Genomic DNA, 23,740 nt, shown 5'->3' with positions numbered 1-23,740 from the left:
GTCTGACCAGAGACCAAATATTTTTTTTTTGGGCCTAAACCAACGAGGACGTTCTATGGTGTTATCCGCCGTTAGGTAATAAGTCGAAACTGTAATGATAGCTTCAAACATGAACAATTACTTGTATAGAACTGAAGTTCAAATTCCTTTCATGACTCCTATACATTTTTTTGCGTTTTTCTTAAAGGATTTTAAAGAAGGTGATTGCAAATTTTAGTGGAATTCAGTCTGACTATTGTGCGGACAACTACAGACAAAGATGATAGTGGCGGCCCTACACCCTATTCTCTTCATGGTATGGCTGGCAATATTTCGAACAGGTAAGTCAGAGAATTTGCTCTCCGTGTGGTTTGATGACTGAGCGCCCCTCGCTCTCCTGTCTGCCTTTCGTCTTCTTATCTACCGAATTTCACTTTTGTTGTACTTCATTGGCCACGTACTTAAACTGCCCCTAATTGAAACGATCTCTGATCCACTATGAAAGTGTTGATGCAGCAGAACGTATATCGTAAATCGTCTTTTATGGCGAACTCTCACATCCATATAGGGACGCAATGCATGTTCTCAGTTTGTGTTTCTCATTGGGTTTTGAGCAAAGTCACAATAGGCACTTTTCACAAGCAACTTCCATACAACGCGAATCGTAAACTCAAGACCACCGGAAAGGACGGATAACATTGATTTGTCGTTTTGACAGTTGGTGGAAGTAATGTCCTTTTCTTACTGCAAGGTCATCCTTTGTAAAAAAAAAAAAAAAAAATCAGTTAACGGTTGTCAGTTAACGAGTATGCGTACTATTGTTATTTGTCACAGCAAGCGCAAGCTTCAACTGCACCTTCGAGGAAGGGCTTTGTGACTGGAGACAATCCGGTGGAGACACGTATAACTGGCATCTGTATCAGGGGCGTCTTCCTTATTCTCACACTCGGCCCAATTTTGACGTAACAGTAGGAGGTGAGTTTTTTTGAACACAAAGAATTTTGCAAAACTATATTTTTCAGTTGTGTCTTAAATTTAAGGTAACGTTTTTCCTAAATGACAAAACCGAAAGTGCATGCCTTTTTTACGTGAAGTGAAATATAAATGTGTTGTACATGTATGTTTCAAATTACTGCACCAGGTTTCACACTATAGACATTAAGCTATAATGTAGTTGGCTTTGACTTAACCAAACTAACCCGCATGGACTAGCTAACCTGTATTTCTGCTAAATATTCATCTGCTAAATTATTTCCATCATCGGCGCAATATTTCTTCCAACATCATCGGTTAATTGTTTACCCTAAAAAAAAAACCTGTCCTGTACAGACTCGAGTGGCCACAGCATCGCTTATAGAAACTCATATGGAAGGAAAGGCAGAAACGCCATACTTGTCAGCCCTGTAGTTTCGCCAAGTATGGAACTTCCCCCAAACAAGTGGTGTTTTAGTTTCTGGTACAACATGTATGGACGCGACGTGGGTAAGATCGCCAAACCATTTTTACAATTGTTTAAAACATTTGCTTTTTTATGAAAAGCCTGACGGAGATATATAATTCTGCATCTGCGTGTCCATTTTCATTTTTTTAATCCACGTATTGAATCTTAAAAGGGTGTTTGGTTTTTGCAAATGCTAATTTCAATATTTCTGCGCAAACTTTGATGTCATCATATCATATTCAAAAACTAAACTATCCAGTTTAGGTAATACCTAGACGCGAATGTGTGGATTATAATAAGTTGCTGCTGTTTTTGCACTATTTGGTAGTCGGCATTAACAACATTGTGCTGTCGTTCAGGTTAACGAGAAGGTTTTCATCAACGTATGGGCTGTATTTTGAATAATTGTAAATTCTGACATAAGGCGAACGTTTAGGATCAGTTAGAGTAAAGCTTAAAATAAGGCAAAGCATTCATAATGTTGCCAGAACTACGTCATACGTGTTGATTTTGTTTGGGCATTTCACATTTTGGGGTAAAAAAGGAAAACAAATGTTACCTCTGCAATGTTCCCACCCCCAAGTGGGTACAATGAGCTAAGGTAGTGATGTAGGATGCCAAAGGATTGTATTGTGTGAATATTGATCAAAATATATCTGTGTCAAATGCGAAAGCAATTAAATAAAGATGTTAGGATAATATGCATAAAATACTTGTTTTTGATCACAAAAATTGATACAATCATTACCTTCATTACCCATTAAAAAGCATATCATGCGAGAAAGAAGTACTCTTTAAAACAAATACACCGTGTTTGTACAAAGTAACGTTGAAATGATTTTACGTGAGAAAACAAAAAATTGAAAAAAATCGTTCTTTTCGTGATTTTGCTTTTATAATTGCTTTCACAGGGACTCTCAATGTGTACCAGCTTCCAGTAAATCAGACAATCAGCGAGGGTGAAATCATCTTTACTACAAGCGGTCAATATGCGAATACAATGGTTTGGTTAAAAGCCAGGAGCTGCGTGAAAAATGCTACTTCAGAATTTCAAGTTGCTCTTGAGGCAGTCCATGGTTACAGTTGGCGGTCGTACGTTGCAATTGATGACATCAAAACTGGTATGAAGTTTTATTTTAACAAAAATTACCGTTCCTCCCAATCGGAGTAAACTATGCCAAAACTTTCCCCACTCATACCCTGAATGACACAATGACATTGTCAAACTTGTAAACATCAAAAGATTATCACTTTTTGTTATATTTAACTAAGATCTACCTTTATGATTGAACATTATTCTGATTGACGCCTAGTTTTCCCATTTCGATAAAACCAGGAAATGGAATCATTTGGATGTGGCATCTGTTGAAAAGAGATACATTTTCATCCATAAAAAATATAATGGGTATATAAACCCGCATTCCTCTTTATATTTATAGGGTGAGAGGGTGAACCCAAGTTGTTTTTTGTTCTTCTTTTTGAGTGTGCCTTTTAATGACAATAATTCTCCGTGAACATCAACATCAACCCTGATACAGTGGTGTGCACAAAAGTATGACATTATGTTGACGACATAACTTAAGTTATCAAATTACAAGCGATTTTAGTTCAGAAGTGACCCTTTTGTTTAAATCATAATCATAAACAGAACAAAGAATCATCTTCATGTCTTCCTAACGGTTCAAGGGATGACACTGAAAACCTGTACAAACATTCATCCGTGTGTGACAACAGTTGTGACGTCGTCATGACGTCATCACACAACAAATTAGGGGCGAATTAAGGTCAAAATCTGACATCATACTTTCAAAATTTAGTCTTGAACTAACATGTGTGTTAATTTTTACTTAGGTGGAAGATATTGTCTTGAACAATATATATTTGTCCAAAAACCGCTTGAACTTCACCAATAACCATGAAGTACAAAGATTAATCGATACAACTTGAATAAGGACGCATATTTACTACAGTAATACTAACTGAGAAAGTGTTTCAGTCAGAATGGATATTATGACGTCATCCTTCGAAAGGATGCCTTCAGCGGCAAGTCGAAGACAATTATTTGAAATTTAAAAACCGTATGTCGAAATTTTATTAAATTGCCCACAAACATTGGTTAGACAACACATTACTTCGAGTTTTATAATTATGACGTCATAAAACCGGACGTTATTGTAAGACAGACTTTGTAAATGATCAATGTTTTGTATTTTAAACTTAAAATAATAAGTCCTTCTGTACCTATGGGGATCATTGTTGCAAAAATAATGTCAGTTTCATTATATTGTGACGTCATCAAAGTCAATACGCACACTTATACGTTCGTGATATTTTCGTATTTCCTGAAAAAAGTAGTTTACTTTGTGCAGCATAACCCGTCTAAAATAAATCAACACTCGTTATGCACAATTGAAACTCTTGACGCATCAAACCAGAAATAACGTGTACATAAAACGTGACCCGAAATATATATGGTTCCCTGAATGAATTTGTCTCAATAAATAAATGCCTAAATACGAAAAAAGATTTTTTTATTCATAAGTATACTTACAACTGAGTTAGGCCATGGTAAACAAAATTGTTTTCATTGTTTCATTGTCCTTCATTGATTGGGTTCATTCATATCTCCCCAGTTATACCTAGAATGTTTCTCTTCGATTCAACTGACGATTTTCCTTCTGATGGTGGAATAGCAGTCCTTGTGGAAGGAGAAGATCATGTATTTACATGCTTGATACCAGACATAAAGCACGAAGTAGAACTTGTCTGGACCTTGGCTGGCCAGGGAGTAAAACAAGTCAGTAACAGAAGCGTCGTCACCATCGACGGATGGGATGTTAGTAGTAGTGTCGTTGTGTCACCTAACAGAGACAACCATAGAAAGACACTACAATGCGAAGCGTTCGACGCAGACGGTGAGCTGATCGACAATATGACTGTCTCAATCGCTGTAAAGGGTGAGATGCATAATACTTTCAAATCGCGATGAATACTAATGTTAAATAAAATAAATATAAAATGAGTGAAGGAAATGAATAAATATTTCCTTGCATGGATGTTCTAAACTTATTTTATTGCCCCATTTCCACTAATACCAGGGCCTACCTGATTTCTCAAATTTGAAAGTGGTAGCCGTTGAGTTTGTATTCACCTCCAGTTAGTAACTGATACATGCAGACTACAAGTTCGCCAGAATAATTCTTATGCACATATAGATTTAGGTAACTAATTTTGTCAACTAGTTGTTAACTGAGATTTGTTGACTCAAGAAGTTGATGACAGTTGAACCCAAAAGGCACTAGTTTAGACCAGTTAATTCCCTATGTAAGGGGTTGAAATCAGTGTACATTTGAACTGGTTTCAATTGAGATTGTCAGCTGGTACGTTTTGTTTCTGCTATAGCAACCACAGACTTCAACTGCACCTTCGAGGAAGGGTTTTGTGGCTGGAGACAATCCAACGACGACAGGTATAAATGGCTGCTGCAGCAGGGGCGAACTCCTATATATTCATCCGGGCCACAGTTCGACAGGACGTTAGGCAGTACGTAATGGGATCAGACAATGTTTTTAAATCTCTACGGTTTTGGGTCTCAAAATTAATTTCTTGACAATTTAAAGTCGACCCTGGAAGCCATTTTTTTTTCTTTTAACATAATGTTTTATTACGTTTGTAAAACTGGACCAGAGCCGATTGCAAAAATCCCAGGATTTTATTTCGCCTCATCTTGACATTGACTTAACCACTCTGCATCAAAGACAACAAGGCAGCTCATATTATGAAAATATGCCGACATCAACAACGCACAATCTCCTCGAAAGTTTACGGTTTTGTTTGCTCTATGCCAACCACTCTGTGCAGATGCCAGTGGGCACTACATCTATTTAGAAGCGATTTCAGTCAGTGAGGCTCTGCTTATCAGCCCTGTAATTTCGCCAAGAAGAGAACAGTGGTGCTTCAGTTTCTGGTACAACATGTTTGGAAACGAAATGGGTTAGTATTATAAACCGTTCTAATGATATGTTTGCAACAGCTGTTTTATGATGCATGGTCCATGAATTCATGTTTTTATAACCAGACTAGTGTTTCTGGACAAACACAGGGCTGTTTTCGGTATGACATCCCACACTCGTCAGATTTTTTTGTGCAAATAATATTACTTAAAAAACCTACTACAATGTTCTGTTCGTGGGATACGGCTTTTTAGGTAAAAAAAAACCACCAAAAATCTATTAAAAATCACACGATGACGTCATCATCCATGGTATATACATACCAACTTTCAACCCAATCAGACCAGTAGTTATTCACATATATGACTTTAAAATATGCACCTTTAAAATAACGTCAAGATGACGTCTTCATCTATGTGAAATCTTAAAAAATATGCTATGACAGAGGAGCTGTAGACGATGAAAAATGTAGAAAGTCTATGGAATAGGGGATAGAAGAAGAACAGAAGAGCAGTTTGCCGTAAAAGCGACAAATCAAAAGAAAAACAAAGTTTGTTTGGCAGTATGCCAAAACAGCCAAAATATGTTTTTTTAATGAAACAAAGGCTGTTTTGGAAACTGTTGTCGAGACCGGCTAAAGCGGCTGGTGAGCGCCCCACAAGCGGTATATTTCAGCTCGGTGAGCCTCACCTGAGTCCCAAACAAAACTCAGCTGAAGTCTACAAGATATGAGAGGTGTCACATCCGGAGGCTACATAGTGATTTAATTGTTTTATGACAAAGACATTGAGTTGTGTTGGCATTAAGGGGAACTTTTCAAGATCCATTTTATATCATTTCAAAGCATCTGCACAGTTGTATTGCTAAATGCGTAGTGGAGTTGAATGGTGGTAATGCACCGGCTTGACAAATTCACACATAAAGTGAGCCTGCTCGGTTATCAGAGCAGATGATTGGGTAAAGTAACAATCAGGGCAACCGTCTCGGCGTGGACTGGAATCTCTTCGTGAGCTTGGTAGAAAGTAATCAATTAATTTCGTCGTAATTTGGTTTTTTTTGCTTTCACAGGGACTCTCAATGTGTATCAGCTTCCAGTTAATCAGACACTCAGTGATGGTGAAATCATCTTTACGAGAAGCGGTCAATACACGAACGGAACATTCTGGTTAAAGGCCAGGAGTTGTGTGAGAAATGCTACTTCGGAATTTCAAATTGCCCTGGAGGCAGTTCGTGGTTACTTCGACTCAGATATTGCAATTGATGACATAAATACCGGTATAATTTGATTTCTTCTCTTTTTTTCCAAATCTACATCAAATTAACACTACCGCGGTCTGATAAATTGAGCCGAAAATGTCCCACCCTTCATATGATTTCCACATTGACAGGGTCGAACCATGTAAAACATGAACGGCTTATGATTCTTCTGGTTAACCAGAAGAATTTTACTGCTATGATTTAATTAGACCCCTTTCGATGAAACTAGGCTGCATGTGTGTGACATTCTTGAAAAAAAAATAATCAGTTCCATAAAATAAACATATAAATTGATAATGAAAACTAATACATTGTATTCCCTGTTATATGAATGTCCTCGTTGTGCTGTTCCTCCCTAATTGGTTCAGTTATTTGTTTCTTTTCCCCCAGTAATCCCTCGAATGTTCCTCTTTGATTCAACTGAAGACTTTCCTTCAAATGCTGGAATAGCAGTCCTTGTGGAAGGAGAAGATCATGCATTTACCTGCATGGTACCTGACACAAATCACGAAGTAGAATTTGTCTGGACCTTGGCTGGCCAGCGAGTTAAACAAGTCATTAACAGAAGCGTCGACACCATCGACGGATTGAGCGTTAGCAGTAGTATCGTTGTGTCACCAAACAGAGACATCCTTGGGAAAACACTACAGTGCGAAGCGATCGACGCAGACAGTGAGCCGATCGACAGTATGACTGTGTCAATCGCTGTAAGAGGTGAGATCCAATTTCAAATATTTTTTTTGGGTCAAACTTAATGGCAATCGTCTATCCACTTTTTAGCATTTATGTTTTCCTTTCTTTTTATAGTATCACCAAAGTCATCATTAATGTCCCTGACTGGTCCCAGTGGAAACAGACTTCGACCTGGGGGCACAGCGAACGTTGCAACTGGTATAGCAAACACCTTTGCTTGTGAGACAAATGATACATGGCCTTCAGCTACGATTCAATGGTACCTTGGCGACAACAGGAAACAAATATATAAACCTTCTTTTAGAAGAGGTGATGTGCTAGTCACCACTAGAAGCAGATGGGCATACACTGCGACCTTAGACAGCAATGGTTTGGAGCTGCGGTGCGTGGCAAGTATTGAAGAGCCATTCGACGTCCAGGCATCTCTTGTAGTCAGACTGGTTGTCAATTGTAAGTATTTACTAAATTGAAATATACAGGGCACTTCATACCCAGGGCACTTCATACTCACCATAACTAGATGATCGCATGAATGCTGATTTGGAGATTATGTGTTCTATATTTTAGCGACAGTAGGTTTCAACTGTACCTTTGAAGAAGGGTGGTGTGGTTGGAGGCAGTCAAAGGAAGACCGTACAGACTGGTCACTCAAGATGGGATCCACACATCCTTCTTCTACTGGCCCTGCCCATGACAAGACTGTAGGAGGTATGTGGATGTTGCTGAATATTCTTGGAATGAACATAAAAGTCCATTCTTAACTTTTTATTACCAAAGCTTCATCTGATGAACTATTAGCTGATTTATCACAACTCATACTTGTTAAGATTACAGAGGCCGTTATGCCTACTTTCATCAATACCACTCGTCTGAGGGCACCAACGCTGTGCTTATCAGCCCTGCAGTTGTTCCCAGCAAAGAACAGATCGCCAACCACGCGTGGTGCTTTAGTTTCTGGTACAACATGTACGGGAGCAATATGGGTACGTATTACAGTGATATCACCTAAGGTACAAAATCACTTCACTGTAAAAGAAAACACTGCAATAGGAACCTTTTTGACTTATGAATGTTTAAAAAAATTCAGAAATAGATGTTATTATAATTATTACATAACATGTATATATAAACCGTTTCAGAAAGAGACACTATGAAAACACATAAACTGAAATTGTAAAATATTTGAACACAGAGCAGTTTTTCAAATGTACATGTATTACAAAATTCCTTCATATAAGGCTTATTTTGAGAGTTGAAAAAAATCATGTTTATATTTCGTGAGCGTAAGCTTTGTAAGGACTTGTAAATGAATTGTACTTTTTAGGTACTCTAAACGCATCTCGTGTAGCTATTGGCGAATCAGTCACTGAAGGTGAAGTTCTGTTTTCAAGAAGCGGTGAGCAAACCAACCGAACAACTTGGCTGGAGGAGGAGATCTGTGTCACGAATTTATCGTCAAGCTTTTTCATAGCGTTTGAAGGGATTCGTGGGAACGGCTCACATTCAGATATCGCCATCGATGACGTGGAATCTCAAGGTAACCTTTATAGAATGTTATCGTGGAATTATTATCCAATGCCCGTAACATTAAGTACAATGACTCAGCTTCCACGAATACGAGTGAAGTCAACCCGGTTATTTTTGTTCAAGAGATTGCTATTGCAAAACATTTCACATCAAAAGACTGAACTGACAACATCATATTATCATTAGGATTACAAACAGTATCTGTTTTACTTTGTGACACCTTATTTGAATGGCAAGTTCTTGAATAAACCGGCATTACCAAGATAAATTGTTATATTTTACGTCAGTTTTGAACACGGCACATAAAATGACTTTTTTACTTGTATTGGAGGGAATACTTGTGGAACAATTTTTTTTTTCTGTGGGGTGGCCGCCCCATGAATTATAAGCCCTCATGATTTTTGAGCAATATATCTTGTTTCTCCTGATGACGAACAGAGCCTACTGTTCGAAACGTCGAGTTAACCCAACAGGTTCACTTCAGAACCACACATACTCACAAAAGAGATATTTCCACATTGTGTTATCGCAAACCTCTCACCTATTAATCTATCTTGTAGTGAAATAATAACAAATTCTCATGAAATCAAGGACGGATTATAAGACCGTGGTTCAGAAGCCATGGAACGAATAGTTATCAGCAAAGCTTGCACTCCCCGTTCGTCCCACGGGAGAAACGTTTATATAAATTCCATCATGATTGTTAAGTGCTGGACTGCAATAAATAAATAAAACGATAATAAAATTAACTTACATGAGACAGGGTTCTACATTTCGACATACCAGACGTCTAAATTGTAGTATTTGGTGGTGCAGAGACCGATTTAAAAAAATCAATGTGAGAGTAACTCATACATCTAGACAAGATGTCCAATTTTGCCTATATCTTTGGATTTTTTTTTCAGTGCCCAGGACATCTATCATTATATTTGACTGGTTGGGAGATAACTTTTACATGGGAGACACTGTGTATGCGATTGGACGAGTCTTCAATCGATTCACTTGCAGAGTGCCTGATATCAGAGCACCCGTCTCGCTCTCGTGGACGTTCGGGGGACTTGAGGTTTCTCCCGACAGTTACAACAATGTCACAGATAGCGACGGTTTCACCACAAGCACCAGTACTGTAACAATACCCATTTCAGAGAGCGACCACGGGGAGCTACTTGAATGCGTTGCGTTCGTTGCAGAGACACATCCCGTTGTTAATATATTCGTTACTGTTCATGTGCAAGGTAACATGCGTCCAGTAAATCTTTTCCCTTTCGACTTTCCTTTCCAGATATGGCAAACGTAAATTTTATAAATCACCGTCCTAGTTCTAAGCACTGTCTATTCTAGTCATATACTCCTTTGTTTCCTGTGTTTATTATTCTTAATCTTCATCAATGGTTCACGCACCCCCGCTTTTTTGGTTTACTTTCTGTTTGGGTTACGCCACACGGGGACATCTGCTGTTCTAGCATGTACTTACTATTCGAATACAAAAGTTTGGGGATAATTTGAATACAATTCATACCCGTTTGCAGTTCCACCTGCGGAATCCAGTTTATCTCTGTATGATTCCGGTGGGAACCTAACTGGTGCGAGTACTGGTGTTGTGGAAGGGGCTCCCCACTCTTTCCTGTGCTCGGTGAGTCAGACAAGGCCAGCCGCTACCATACAATGGTTCCTGAATGACGCTTTGCAAAGAACTGTTGACCCTCCTTCTGGAGAAAGCGATGGTTTAGTGGACACCACGAGCAACTGGACGTTCGTCCCTAGCAGAGCCAATCACGGGCAGAGGGTGAAGTGTGTGGCTAGTACAGCGGAGTCGGAGCTCCCTCTACCGTTTGTGATGGTCACAGTGGATGTCACAGGTAAAGTTATGTGTATTCGAGTTAATGACATCAGAATGGGCATCCTGCCATTGGTTTGTATTGTATCAAAATCGTTGAGGGAAGCTCAGAGTACAATGGCTTGCCAAGTGTGTATCGGCTTCGTAGTACGCCTGTTTACCTACATGGACTAATGCAATATCTGTACGCTATGACGCAATTAACAAGTAAAGTGTGTCTCTTAGACTAGCGAAAAGGGTTGGAAAATGTTTTGGTATATTGCGCTTATCACTTGGCTGATTTGGTATGAATAAAATGGAGAAGACCGCAGCATGTGCCTCTAGTAACCTGTTTTATCCCATTTTCAGGTCCTCCGGACACTCCATTTATAACAGGCAACCCATCAATGACTGCAAATGAGACCGTCCAACTAACTTGCCGAGCCAGCCACGGATACCCTGACGACTGGGAGCTGGTTTGGACTTATCGAGGCCTACCTCTTGATGGCACTCAAACCACCGTGTCAACATCGGGCAACCGTTACAGGTTCAGCAGCACGTTAAACTTCACGCCAACCAGAGAAGATAATGGGAACATGATAACATGCTCTGCCAGAAGAGGATCCTGGATCCGAGACCAGACAGGATGGATGGGTCCAATCGACGTCCGGAGTAAGTTTTTTGTTTTGCATTTGCTGGTCCCAGAATTTCTTTGTACGTATCTGACCCTCGACCAACCAACTGCGTGACTGTCACATGTTAGCATATGTGATAGGGATGGATTTGTGGTGGATATGACTACACTACATCCATGCCGGCTTCTAATGGGCTGCCATCGTGATTCAATGGTATAGAAAGTTCTGTCCACTGATCTTGCACTGACCCGACGAATTATAGCAACCACGCGCGCGTATGCGTCGTGCCAATGCTTGCGCGTGCTTTGCCGAATAACATACCAATTTGAATTTCATACGGTGCTTGGAAATGCCTTCTTTTGTTGATTTCTTCAAAATGACAGCTTGCCATTAAAACAATTTCACAGGGAATTTAGTCCCTTTACTATTTTTCAACCAAGTATGTTTTTCAACAATAATTATGCCAGTTACTTTTTGGATAGCTGCGAATGATGGACTCTGGCTTTAACAAGTGAATTGTGTGTCTTAGTCTAGCCAAAAAAGTTTGAAAAATGTTTTGGTATATTGCGCTCATCATCACTTGGTTGATTTGGTATTAAAAAAAAAGAAAAGACCGCAGCACGCAAACCGAAAATGTGGAAAGAAGCTACTCTTCGGATGATGGTGCCTCTATAGTAACCTGCCTTATCCCATTTTCAGGTCCGCCGGACACTCCTGTTATAACAGGCAACCCATCGATGACTACAAATGAGACCGTCCAACTAACATGCCGAGCCAGCAACGGATATCCTGATGACTGGGAGCTGATCTGGACTAATGGAGGCCTACCTCTTGCCAGTGCCAGCGCTCATACCAACGCTACTTTAACATCAAGCAACAGTTACACGTTCAAAAGCATTCTAAACTTCACGCCAACCAGCGAAGATAATGGGAACATGATAACATGCTCTGCCAGAAGAGGATCCTGGACCCAAGTCCCGATAGCATCGATGGGTCCAATCGACGTCTGGGGTACGAATTGTTTTGGCATTTGCTGGTCAAACAGTTTCTTTGTACAAATCTGATCCTCGACCGACCGACCATCTGACTGTCACAGAATTGCCTATGTGGTAGGGATGGTTTTGGGATGGATCTGACTACATCTATGCCGGCTTCAAATAAACTGCTATCGTGATTCAATTGTGTAGAAAGTTCTATTCCCTTGGACCAGCTTAACTAGGCGTGCCTAGTTTTGTTTTCAGAACACACTTTTTTGTATTTGTCGTTTCCTCTTTTCAGTTCCTCCAAAGGGATCCAGTTTGTCCCTTTATGATTCCAGCGGGAACGTGACTAGTGGAAGGGCAAGCGTCATGGAAGGGACACCCCACTCTGTCTTTTGCTTGGTGCGTCAGACAAGGCCAGCCGCTACCATACAATGGTTCCTGAATGACGCTTTGCAAAGAACTGTTGATCCTCCTTCTGGAGAAAGTGGTGGGTTGGTGGACACCACGAGCAGCTGGACGTTCGTCCCGAGCAGAACCAATCACAGGCAGATGGTTAAGTGTGTGGCTAGTACAGCGGAGTTGCAGCTCCCTCTACCGTTTGCGACGGTCACAGTGGAAGTTACTGGTAAGGTTCTGTGTTCTGACTCATTCTTTGGGTTATTTTGACCCTCGAAGTGTCATGAGAAAAAAAAAACTGTACTCCGTGTCAGATCAGACCCGAGACCTTTTAGAGTGTTGGAGTAGGTCGGAATAGGCGGCGTCAATGATCGGTATTTTTGTCACATTCGCTATGAAAAGCCCAGGAGAAAGTAGTCTATATAATATACCCTGGCCCTGGCAAAGCCAACCATGGTCTATTATACGTAAACATATTCGGCGATTAATTATGCAACTAGACTGCGTATGACCTCATGAAACTGAAAGTGGGGCGTGTCCTCATTTGAGCTCCAGGGAATGGGAAATGGTTTGGTATGTGTCCAAACCTTAGAAGCAATGTGATGGGAGAGCATATTCAGGACAAATATACCGAAATGCACAATAGATCATGATCTCACATAGTGTATCTGGAGAGAATTATCCTAGCTGTTATCTCTACAAAACTCAAATACCATTAATCACTCGAACCATATCATACAGAATCTACTAGAAGAATGTGTATCTTCTTGGTTTAGTCTTTTTTTATCGTATATGACTGTGCCTCTGCATGGCATGATGTGCAGGTCCCCCGGATACTCCAGCTGTATCAGGCAATCTGTCGATGACTGCAAATGAGACCGTTCAAGTAACATGCCAGGCCAGCCACGGATACCCTGACGACTGGGAGCTGGCTTGGACTAATGGGGGCCTACCTCTTGCCGGCACTCATACCACCGCCATGTTAACATCGGGCAACCGCTACAGGTTCAGCAGCACGTTAAACTTCACGCCAACCAGAGAAGATAATGGGAACATGATCACATGCTCTACCAAACGAGGATCTTGGGATCAAGACCCAATAGGATCGCTGGGTCCAATCGACGTACAGTGTAAGATTATGTTTGTTTGTTTTTCATTTGCTGATCCTAGTGGTCATTAAATTTTATAAGGTCTACCTCTCTTGACGTCTGACGTTCCTACCGACCCACTTACTGTCACTAGTGTGCCGGCTAGTGCCATTGTATAGGATTCATCGGCTTCCAATAATATGATCTTAAAATGAATAGCCATTGCGATTCAACTGAATTGAAATGTGTGCCCTCTTGTACAAACTTTACATGGCTTGCCTAGTTTTGTTTTCAGGTGTTTTTGGAGGGATGCATTTTGAAGTGATGATTAGAAATCTCAAGTTCTTAACATTATGTATCGTGTAAGTGTTGTGTTATATATTGTTCTAGACTGTCCAGAATTTTCTGCGCCACCTGAAATCACATCTAGGACTTTTGAGGAGGAAGATAACGTGATCTTTTCCTGCAGCGCAGACGCCAATCCCATGCCCCCTGATTTCATCACGTGGGAGAGGGTCGAATCTCCAGGCTCCCTACCCTCTCTCTACAGCAATGGAACAAGCACACTGTTGCTAATCAACATCAGTAGGGAGCAGGCTGGGACGTACAGGTGCCGCGGAGACAACGGTGTACCACCGGTGGTGTATTCCAGCCTGGTTGATGTCATCGTGCGTTGTAAGAACTTGCAATATCTAGCCATCAATTAAAATTGTCCGAATATTCGAGTCTTGCGACGGGCTCGTATATTTAGTACTTAATATAAATGATCCGGTGTGCGATATGTATATTACCTATTCGTCTAAAGTAGATTATTTTCTAATAACGTTTCCGATCGTTTTTCATTATTGCCAATAACTCCACTGACAAGGCAGAGGATTGCTATTGGGTAATACGCCCTATAAGGCGAACAAGCAACCTAAAGTTGCCATGTGGTAATGACAAGACTCCATATAATACATGTTAGGTTGATGTAATTGCTTACAATGCCAACAAAACAGGAACACTTGCTATATAATCTTGAAAACAAAATACCTAGTATGGTTGCTTACATTGGGGTTTTAAGACAAAAATCACGTGGTCTACTAATTCATACGACTACGGGGTGTTCTGTGCCCCAATCCGAGTTTTGAGAAGCTAACAAATTGCAGAAGAAACAATTTGTTAGAATTCAATGATAAATCACAGGCGCTATTTTGATTCCACGATATGAGAAAAAAACAAAGACAAAACATAACAGTTTTTGATTAAATGACAACAAAATAACAAAAATGCGGCTAGTGTTTAACGGTATTCAGTTTAATTTCATTCTGATCTCATAATATATCTTAAAATTTAATCCAAACTCACCTGCCTCTTTGCTAGGTCAGGTCAACTCACGCACTCCGTCCACCATTGTCCAACATCGACCATAACAGAACAGTGCCCTGGAACGAGATACAAATACCACATACCTTCACCAAGCTGCACGCAAAGCCTATGTATTGCAATTGCGTTGTGCTCCTGTAAATATCATTTCACAATGCACATGGCCTAGAGCACCCATTATCTGTGCCATACCGTTATGCACAACACGAAACTGAACCATTATCTAATGCCTGTTGATACAATGTAGACATTTAAAGTTCACAATGCATGGGATAAGCCACGCACAGAATGTCTGATGCACAAAGCATCAGAGCTATTGTTAAAAGGCCTACAACCGCTTGCCAAAAGCAAAATATGACTCATAATTTTCTCGGGGTGGCAAAATAAAAACAAAAACTTGTGCGAAACAAAAAAAAAACAATTCCCGTTCCGTCTTGAAACGTCTAGTTCGTGTTCTTAGAAGGCAATTTATTAGGAAAATAAGATATTGACCCTCTCGCAGTCTGAGTTTGTTGCCATCGTTTAGCATTAACAAACAAATGGCACCGTCACGAGAAAAGAGGGTGCCTTCGCTCAAATCCATAGTTTTGAGCCGCTAAGAGTAAAAAAACAAATAGGTTTTCATTAGCATAATAATGGGGCACTGGGTCCTGAAAAACCCCGAAATGTTATGTTTTGGATTGTTTACTAAGCCTATTTTTGTTTTGTCACGCTCTGATATTCTTGAGGGAGAAATAACCGGTTTGGAGGAAAGCCACCAAGCTCCACAATATCTTTAGCGTCGCAGCCATTTTAGAGGGCATCTTTTGTCAGTAGCAATGAAAGCATTGAAGTTCATTTATGCATATCCCAGCAAAACAAAATTATTGTTTTCTAAGATGGCTGCCATGCATAATGTTTGTAAAAAAGTGTAGATGTAGTAAACTGTGTCGGCATTATGTCTCAGGCCAACTATAATTTGGTGGTTTTATGCGCTTACATACTTGTATAAAGGATTTTTCTCTTTTTAAGCCAAATGTTTGCCTTTAAGATCAGACCCTCTTTATACTTAGACTGGACAAAAAAAGTGTCAAAGATACACTCACAGTTTATGATTTACATTGAAACGATACTTCCGATATTTTGATTTGTTTTTATTAGCACCCGTTGCTCCCTCAGTCATCGGCATACTGATAAGCTGGCCGTATCTAACTGCCATCAGTGTACTGGGAATACTTTTGCTCATCAGTATCGCAATACAGGCGGCCGGCTATTTTTACCGTAAGCGAAAGAGGCCACCGCAAAAGAAGGGTAAGACCTTTGCTATGCTCATTTTTCGAAACAATGGATAAAGCTTTCATATTTGTTAATGCCTTGTGCACCAAAAACTCTTGAGTAGTTGTGCATCATGTGGTACACATGGATTAATTTTCTTGAGCACGCGGGCTTTTTTCTGCCTCCACCTAAAAACATATTTTTTTTCTGATGAGAGATTACTCGACAATTCCCAGATCTTTAAAAAACAATTCTGAACATTTAAACCACAGTCATCATACATGTCTCATATTTGTATTATCTTAAGAAATCATAATCAGTTCTGATAATGCTGCAATCAATATTATGTTGAAAAGTAGAGCTTCAAATATTTGTACTAAATCTAACCTCACCTAAAAAATGTATTTAAAATTAGATAAAACTGTTGCGTACAAAACATCGAATCCGCCTATTGCATTACATGTTTATCGTGTCGTCGTTAAACGTATTCAACATTTCTACTTTCTCAACAGAACAACAAAATGTTTCCCAAAGGTAAGTATTATTGACTGCTTAAAAACAAAATATTGTTTAAGTTAGGCCTTCTTGAAACTTATTAATAAAGCCTGCATTACATCAAGTGTGTGCCTTGATATGGAATAAAGAAAAGAACGCACAATGGAATTGGCTAGATTGTAACAAAGCAATTTACTCTTAATTCAAACGATACAGCTATCACGTTTATTGAAGCAATTTAGCAATATAACCTCAAATTGAAATTTAAAACATTGCAAAGAATAGCCACGCATGTTCCCGAGTGTTAGCATTTAAAAAGTCTTTATAGCATCCAAATTGGCTTCAAAATAATTTTTACTCCAAATGACACTCTACATTTTGAATAAGGCTAAACACACGATGTATTTTCAAACTTATACATGGTGTACTAATCTGCAGACAAAACATGTTTTAGCCAATTCTAAAGGGCCGGACGAGTTTTAGTCAGTAACCTGCAGGGCGAGGCTTGACCCCAGCCCCAATTTTTTGAACATTTAAAACCCCGATCTAAATTGCTTGTAACCAGCAGTGAAGATGGGACCGGAGGACCAGTCCGAGTCGTTGAAGATACAGAATGCTACGAAAACGTTGGTAAGTAATCTAAGAAACACATTGTGGAAAATAAACCCAACCTCAATTGGTGTCATAAAAAAAACCTAACCTTGAGGTAGAAAAGGTTTGAATTTTGTAAAATTTTCTGGAATGGTAAATTGTCCTCCTAGATGACCTCTCATTAAAAGCGTAACATAAACTACCCGAAGAACCAGCCTCGGTACTTGTTAAGAATGTTGTATACAGCCGTGTTAGTCTGCTGCTAGATACAATAGCTACTTCACCAGTCACTGCAGTGACTACATCTAATAGAGTAGCAGTGGCCACGAAAGCTTATGCCAGACTTTTAATTGGAAGTTAGTCTTTAAAGTGCTGTCCATACTTTACTAATGATACTTGTTAAGGATACTTGGTAGGATGAATGATGCCCTTTGTGAATATGTATGAGGGCAGGCGTTTTCCATTTTCTCAGACGTTTAAAGATACATTCAGTTAAATGCTTGCAGTGTGTAACTCTGATAAGTTGCAAGTGCGGCAGACCTCTACAAACGGTACAGTGCGGCCCGAAATGAATGGACACTGGTTGGAGGACCCTCGATAAATTACTTACACACTCGACAAAGTACTCGCGATGTACTGGCGTTGCGTGTCAAATGCAAGTCACATGAAAGAAATTTCAGAACGAATCTGACTTATTTATTTGGATATATTTCTAGGAGTGCTTCTGAAGAAAGCGTGTCGTATGAATGCTTCTTTGCAGGGATCCCTATGCAGACCATTCGAGCAGTTGAAAGTAAGCCGGTTGAGTCCACCTATGCTGACATCCCGGACTGCCGCGCAGCGATCTCGCGAGATCAGCTGACCTTCCTGCAAGAACTCACTCAGGGCACCTTTGGGAAGGTGCTACTTGCGAGAGCCTTAGACATCAAGCAGCCAGGTCTCGTCACCCGCGTGGCTGTCAAAACTGTAAAAGGTGAGAGGCCCGTCAATACTCTGTTAGGAATCCGTGCGTTAGTGGAGTGCCGAGCGAGTCGAGCCTGGGGATATGGTGCGTATGCCCTTGGGCAAGGCACTTTGTCATTCATTGCTTCTCCTCACCCAGGAGTAAATCGGGCACATGTGGGGGCAGAGATGTGATTGATTTTAGCTGCCTTGCGCCGAGCTGGCAGCATCGAGCTGTTTACTCCCCAGGGGGCCGAGATTGTATTTTGAATGTTCCATTGGCAAAAATCAGCATCGATATTATGTTGTAGCACAGATACTGATGGATATTTGCGCTTTATAAATACACATTATTTACCCATAAGTGACAGACGCTAGCTAGAGGCGCATGTGTTGCTACGCTCGTATGCATCGGTTGGTGCCTATTTGAGTCTCCTAATAATAATGGCTGTGTATTCTTCACCCGTTCGCGCGCGATCTCTGTCCATGTGAGTAGTTACAAAGTGCCGTGTACTGTTCATGCAAAGAGCTTGTATACATTTCATCACCCTAGAAGTATTGAGAAAAGAAGTCCCTAATGTTCTTGCTAAAATTTACATATCATGCAGATGAAAGCGACCCGAAGGAGAAAGAGAACCTGATTCGAGAGTTGAATTCGATGAAACCTCTCAGTGGTCACGCGAATATCGTTAAGCTCCTTGGATACTGCATCAACGAAGGTAACACTATACGGGCGTGATAATTCGGCTTAATCGTGGGAAAGTTGATTATCAACTGTTGGCCTTAAATCAGAAACTACATTTATTAGTAAAGTCCTTTCCCAAAAAAAATAGCCCTTTTTAAAGCAAACGTCTTGAAATCATCAATCAGTAAGCCACTGTGCGGTTTTCCCACTGCTTGCGCACTAATTGATTTGACGATTTTTAATTTGGTGATAAACACACCAGCTAAAATGTACACAAGATCTCTGGCAGTATGGGAATCGAATCTCCAATCTGCATTTATATATTATTTTTTCATTAAGTCCAAAAGTTGTTTTCAATTATGTTGGCACATTTTTTCAGACATTATTTTCAAATAATTGCCTTAAAAACCTTAAAGTAATAATGATGCGCGTACGGAAAGATAGAATTGGGCAATTGCTTATTGGGCAATTGTTCAACTGTTGATACTTTGGCAATCGTATGCACAGACCCGATCTATGTCATCATGGAGCACATGGCGAATGGGAACCTGAAGGATATTCTTACTGATAGCCGATCCGAACACGTGTATGACAACCTACGAGGGGCTGTGTGTGCATCCCTCACACCCAAGACTCTGCTAAGTCTGGCCAGGGGCGTGGCCGAAGGCATGGCTTACTTGGCTTCACAAGGGGTGAGTCTGTAATGCTCCGACTATTGCAATGGCGCTAACTATAGTTTGGGAAGTCCTTATAGTTGGGAGAAGATTGTGGTCAGAAACACATGGAAATCTAGTCGATGCCATCAAGGGGTCACAAGACTACTTTGTGCCTCAATTTCTGTCTCACTGACTGGCTGACTGAAGAACAGAATGTCACTTGTGAGCCGGGCAGTGCTATCGTGTATGATTACTCATTAACCCCAATGAATGGGATAAATCCGACCGATTGTGTATACACGTAATTAAAAATATGGTTAAGTTAATGGCCATTCTGGATGAATTGGATAGAAATGTGTGCACTGCGAGGTCAGCTTTAGTAGGTTTGCCCCTTTCGTTTTATTTGCACCAGTGTCTTCATCAAGACCTTGCCGCCCGCAACGTCCTCGTTAGCGAGGATATGGTGAGCAAGATATCCGATTTTGGATTCGCCAGTGACGTCGCCGAAATGAGAACATACCAACGCAAACGCACGGTAAAGATCTTTACTCATTCAGAAACAAACAATATTTGACATAAAAAAATAGCGAGAGGCTCTCCAATTACAACTACAAGATACATAATCAAAAACAGCAACGACAATAATTTTAACACAAATTAACAATCAGGGTTTATTTCCAAAGTGATAATACATCATGCAATTGAGATTAGTGTTTTTCGTTTAATGTTCTTCAACGTGCATTCTATCAGGATGTTTGTTACGCAGTTTTATCGGTAACATTTTCTTTTCTTTTGACGTTCAGGGATTTTCCCCTCTGCGATGGATGGCACTGGAGTCCGTTGTTGATGACGTGTACACAACAGAGAGTGACGTGTGGTCTTTTGGGGTTCTGCTGTGGGAAATAGTTACTCTGGGTAAGACCTATGATATCCATGTTTAAAACTCTGGAAAGGTCTTTGACCACTGGGCGCCGCTCGTGTACTTTAGGCTAATATGAAGATGGTTCTGGGCATGGTATCAATCCACGTTTGAATCAACCTGTTTTAAATATCTTAAACTAAACTTCCCTCGTCTTGCAAAGAAGGTATTCAAATAAAATGATCGAAATCGTAATTTGATTTTCTTATACATTGTATACAGAGTTGCAATTGACTGAGTTAATAGTCACTCACACGTCAACCACTTTCAATTCCAGTCAAATCATAAGCTATAGAGTATGTTGCCCTGTGACGTTATACCATAGGACATGACAGGCAACCCAAACACTTAAGCATCTTTTGCATTTTTTTTTTGACCCACGTTTGTCACCACGTTTGTCACCACGTTTACATCAATCACATTTCAAGAGATACACATGCAGCGCAGAAGAGAACCATTGCTGAAAGTTGGCCTCCCGTGACCACAACATCCAATTTGTAAAGAAATGTAACATGGTACACTGAAACAGTGCCTTTGTCACAGATCATGTTTGGTTGTTCGAGGCAAACTTATGATTTGATATGTGATCTGACTTATGATTTGGCGTGTGATTTTTCTTGTGATCAGACTTGTTTTCTGGTTTGTGATTCGACTTGTGTTCTGACTTGTGATTTGACTTTTGATTTGACTTGTGATTGACTTGTAATTGATTTGTAATTGACTTGTGATTGGCGTGTGATTTGACTTGTGATTGACTTGTAATTGACTTGTGATTTGACTTGTGATTGGCGTGTGATTTGACTTGTGATTTAATTTATGATCTGACTTGTGATTTGGCTTGTGATATGACTTGTTATTTGACTTGTGACTTGCCTTGTGATCTGACGTGGGATTGACTTGGAATTGACTGGATTACAAAGCTCGTTTTTCAACTCCAATTTTCCTCACAGGTGGCCACCCCTACCCGACCATGAGTGCCAAGAAAGTGGTTTCCAAAGTGAAGTCAGGGTACCGGATGCCCCGTCCCGACCACTGTCGATTGCAATTGTGAGTTTCATTGCTTAAGAAAACAAATACGATATCAGTTTAAAACAAGCAGAAACACTTTTGGTTATAATGTCCTTAACTCGCAATAATTGGTTGCACCAATTATTTTGAAAATGATTTTCTAATATTAATCACCCTTTTAAAGGGTCAAAGGAAACAGCGAAATTACCGGTAGCTATTTCTTGATGCTTTATCATGTCCATTATGTAATTTATGTTGTGACTGGAACTGAGCGGAACTAATCAAAGGATACGACCTTTACATTTGATGGCACAAAATAAACCAAAAGCGAAAAAAAAGAGAAAATCTTGGCGGTTTGTCGGACAGGATGAAAAGGAAATTGAAAATATGAGTGTCAGACCTTATCTCTCCATGTTTACACCGTGAAAATAAATGGGTGAAACACTGCTGTTCTGTGTTTTTTCCAATCATGGTAAGACATTGTTGGTTAATTTGGGTAAATGTTGAACAAATATTGAGTAAGATTTTGTCCAATAATGAGATGGTTTGTTGATCAAAATTGGGCAAAATACTAATCCATGAATGCCAGTTTTTTTTATCCAGGGCATAGTTTATTGTCCTTAAACACTGAACTCTTCATACTTGTTTTCTTAGGTACCAGGTAGTGCGTGCTTGCTGGTCTAAGAACCCGGCAGTCCGACCGACATTTGCAACGATCACCGATAAACTTGGAGGATTGTTGGGAAAAGCTAACGTGAGTAGGCCTAATATATAAAACAATATTATTTCCAGATAGCCCAGGTTTGGATATCATCAAGGATAAATTAAGGAACGGGTGACGTGAAGTTGACTAGCGTCAGGTTTGAATTCGCAGATTTAGTATTTTTGTTCATATCAATTATTTGTTACCGTCTGTTCTTTGCTTCGACTTTACCCATCAATGATATATTTAGAATTGGGTATCTTGAGCGTGACCCACGTGAGGTTTGAATTCGTTGGTTTTTATTGGCTACTTACATTGAGAGTTATTTCAAGCCAGCAAAGTGTCAATTCCAAGCGTCGTTTTACAATTTCATGGCAGAGAGGTTTATACATGTTTACGGAGAATATTAGTCATACCCATCAGACAACATGGAATTGGTGGATGAAGTTTTAAATCTCTACATTGCGTTCTCTTCTCTTTTTTTGATTTTAGGAATGCATATTGTTGGAAAGCTGCCAGGAGAACATCTACAAAATGTCGGTCTCAGGTGGATCAGACTTTGAAAAGATCTAAGCGAAGAGTCATTGGAGTGAATCAATGAGCACAATCAGTTCTCGACCATTTCACAAATCACGATAATTTGGGATATTAGATTTAGTCATTGTATTTTTTGCTGAGACGTATGAGTACCAAATAAAAAGTAGCGACATATCCTTATGTTTGCAAAGAAGATTAAGTCATGACAGCGACGTGAAAAAATTGCTCAATACAGTCCATAAAGAGCATCATTATGACATTGATTGTGCCGTGCTGTTACATGAAAATGCAGGGAAACACAATGTGTATCCTTGTAGAGTCATTTCTATTTTCTCTCGTACTAACATTTTAGAGTTTGAAAGTGTAGTTCAAAAAATGCTCCTATTTAAACCAGAATTAATTTCCTGAGCTGAAATTCGGACTAAATATCCCTTACTTAAAAGACTTTAATTTGCAACCAATCAACACACCTTGGAAATGCCTAGTTTGTGAGTAAAATCCATGTATCTATTTCGTGATAACCTTGTGGAGGCGTATTCACCTATACATATTGCCCAAGTATGGAGACGTATACAATCTCTTGTTCCCTACTACTCACATGTCTCCACAGGGTACCGTGTACCAGATCACCATTAATCCAATTACACATGAGCATGAAAAAAACAATTTGAAAAAAAAGGCATACAACTAGTAATAATTTTTCCTGTTTCCTCATTTCTATCTAACAAATGTAATTATTAATTTACCTGCATGCCTATCCGAGGTAACTCAGAAACCAGATTACAAACTTAGCAAAAATATAAATGTATATATCACA

The 23,740-nt window shown here is 39.8% G+C and overlaps 1 protein-coding gene across 1 annotated transcript; it reads left to right on the top strand.

Annotated features, from left to right (window-relative positions):
* The first annotated feature begins 259 nt into the window (after window positions 1-259).
* Window positions 260-22,959, top strand: LOC119733008. Its single transcript, XM_038206589.1, has 25 exons — window positions 260-320; window positions 814-954; window positions 4,054-4,377; window positions 4,823-4,963; window positions 6,442-6,648; window positions 7,021-7,344; window positions 7,438-7,542; window positions 7,891-8,031; window positions 8,151-8,306; window positions 8,648-8,860; window positions 9,756-10,085; window positions 10,380-10,709; window positions 13,505-13,810; window positions 14,159-14,443; window positions 16,274-16,423; window positions 16,900-16,921; window positions 17,448-17,512; window positions 18,234-18,446; window positions 19,024-19,134; window positions 19,608-19,792; window positions 20,169-20,291; window positions 20,560-20,671; window positions 21,626-21,722; window positions 22,338-22,437; window positions 22,879-22,959. The coding sequence occupies exons 1-25, from the start codon at window positions 260-262 to the stop codon at window positions 22,957-22,959; spliced, it is 4,323 nt and encodes a 1,440-aa protein (XP_038062517.1).
* The last annotated feature ends 781 nt before the right edge of the window (window positions 22,960-23,740 follow it).

Source organism: Patiria miniata, unplaced genomic scaffold (genome assembly GCF_015706575.1).
Source record: "Patiria miniata isolate m_02_andy unplaced genomic scaffold, ASM1570657v1 HiC_scaffold_25, whole genome shotgun sequence".
In the NCBI taxonomy this organism is placed as follows: Eukaryota; Metazoa; Echinodermata; class Asteroidea; order Valvatida; family Asterinidae; genus Patiria; species Patiria miniata.
Note: the sequence above shows the minus strand (reverse complement) of the source record. Positions and strands in the feature narration are given on the sequence as shown.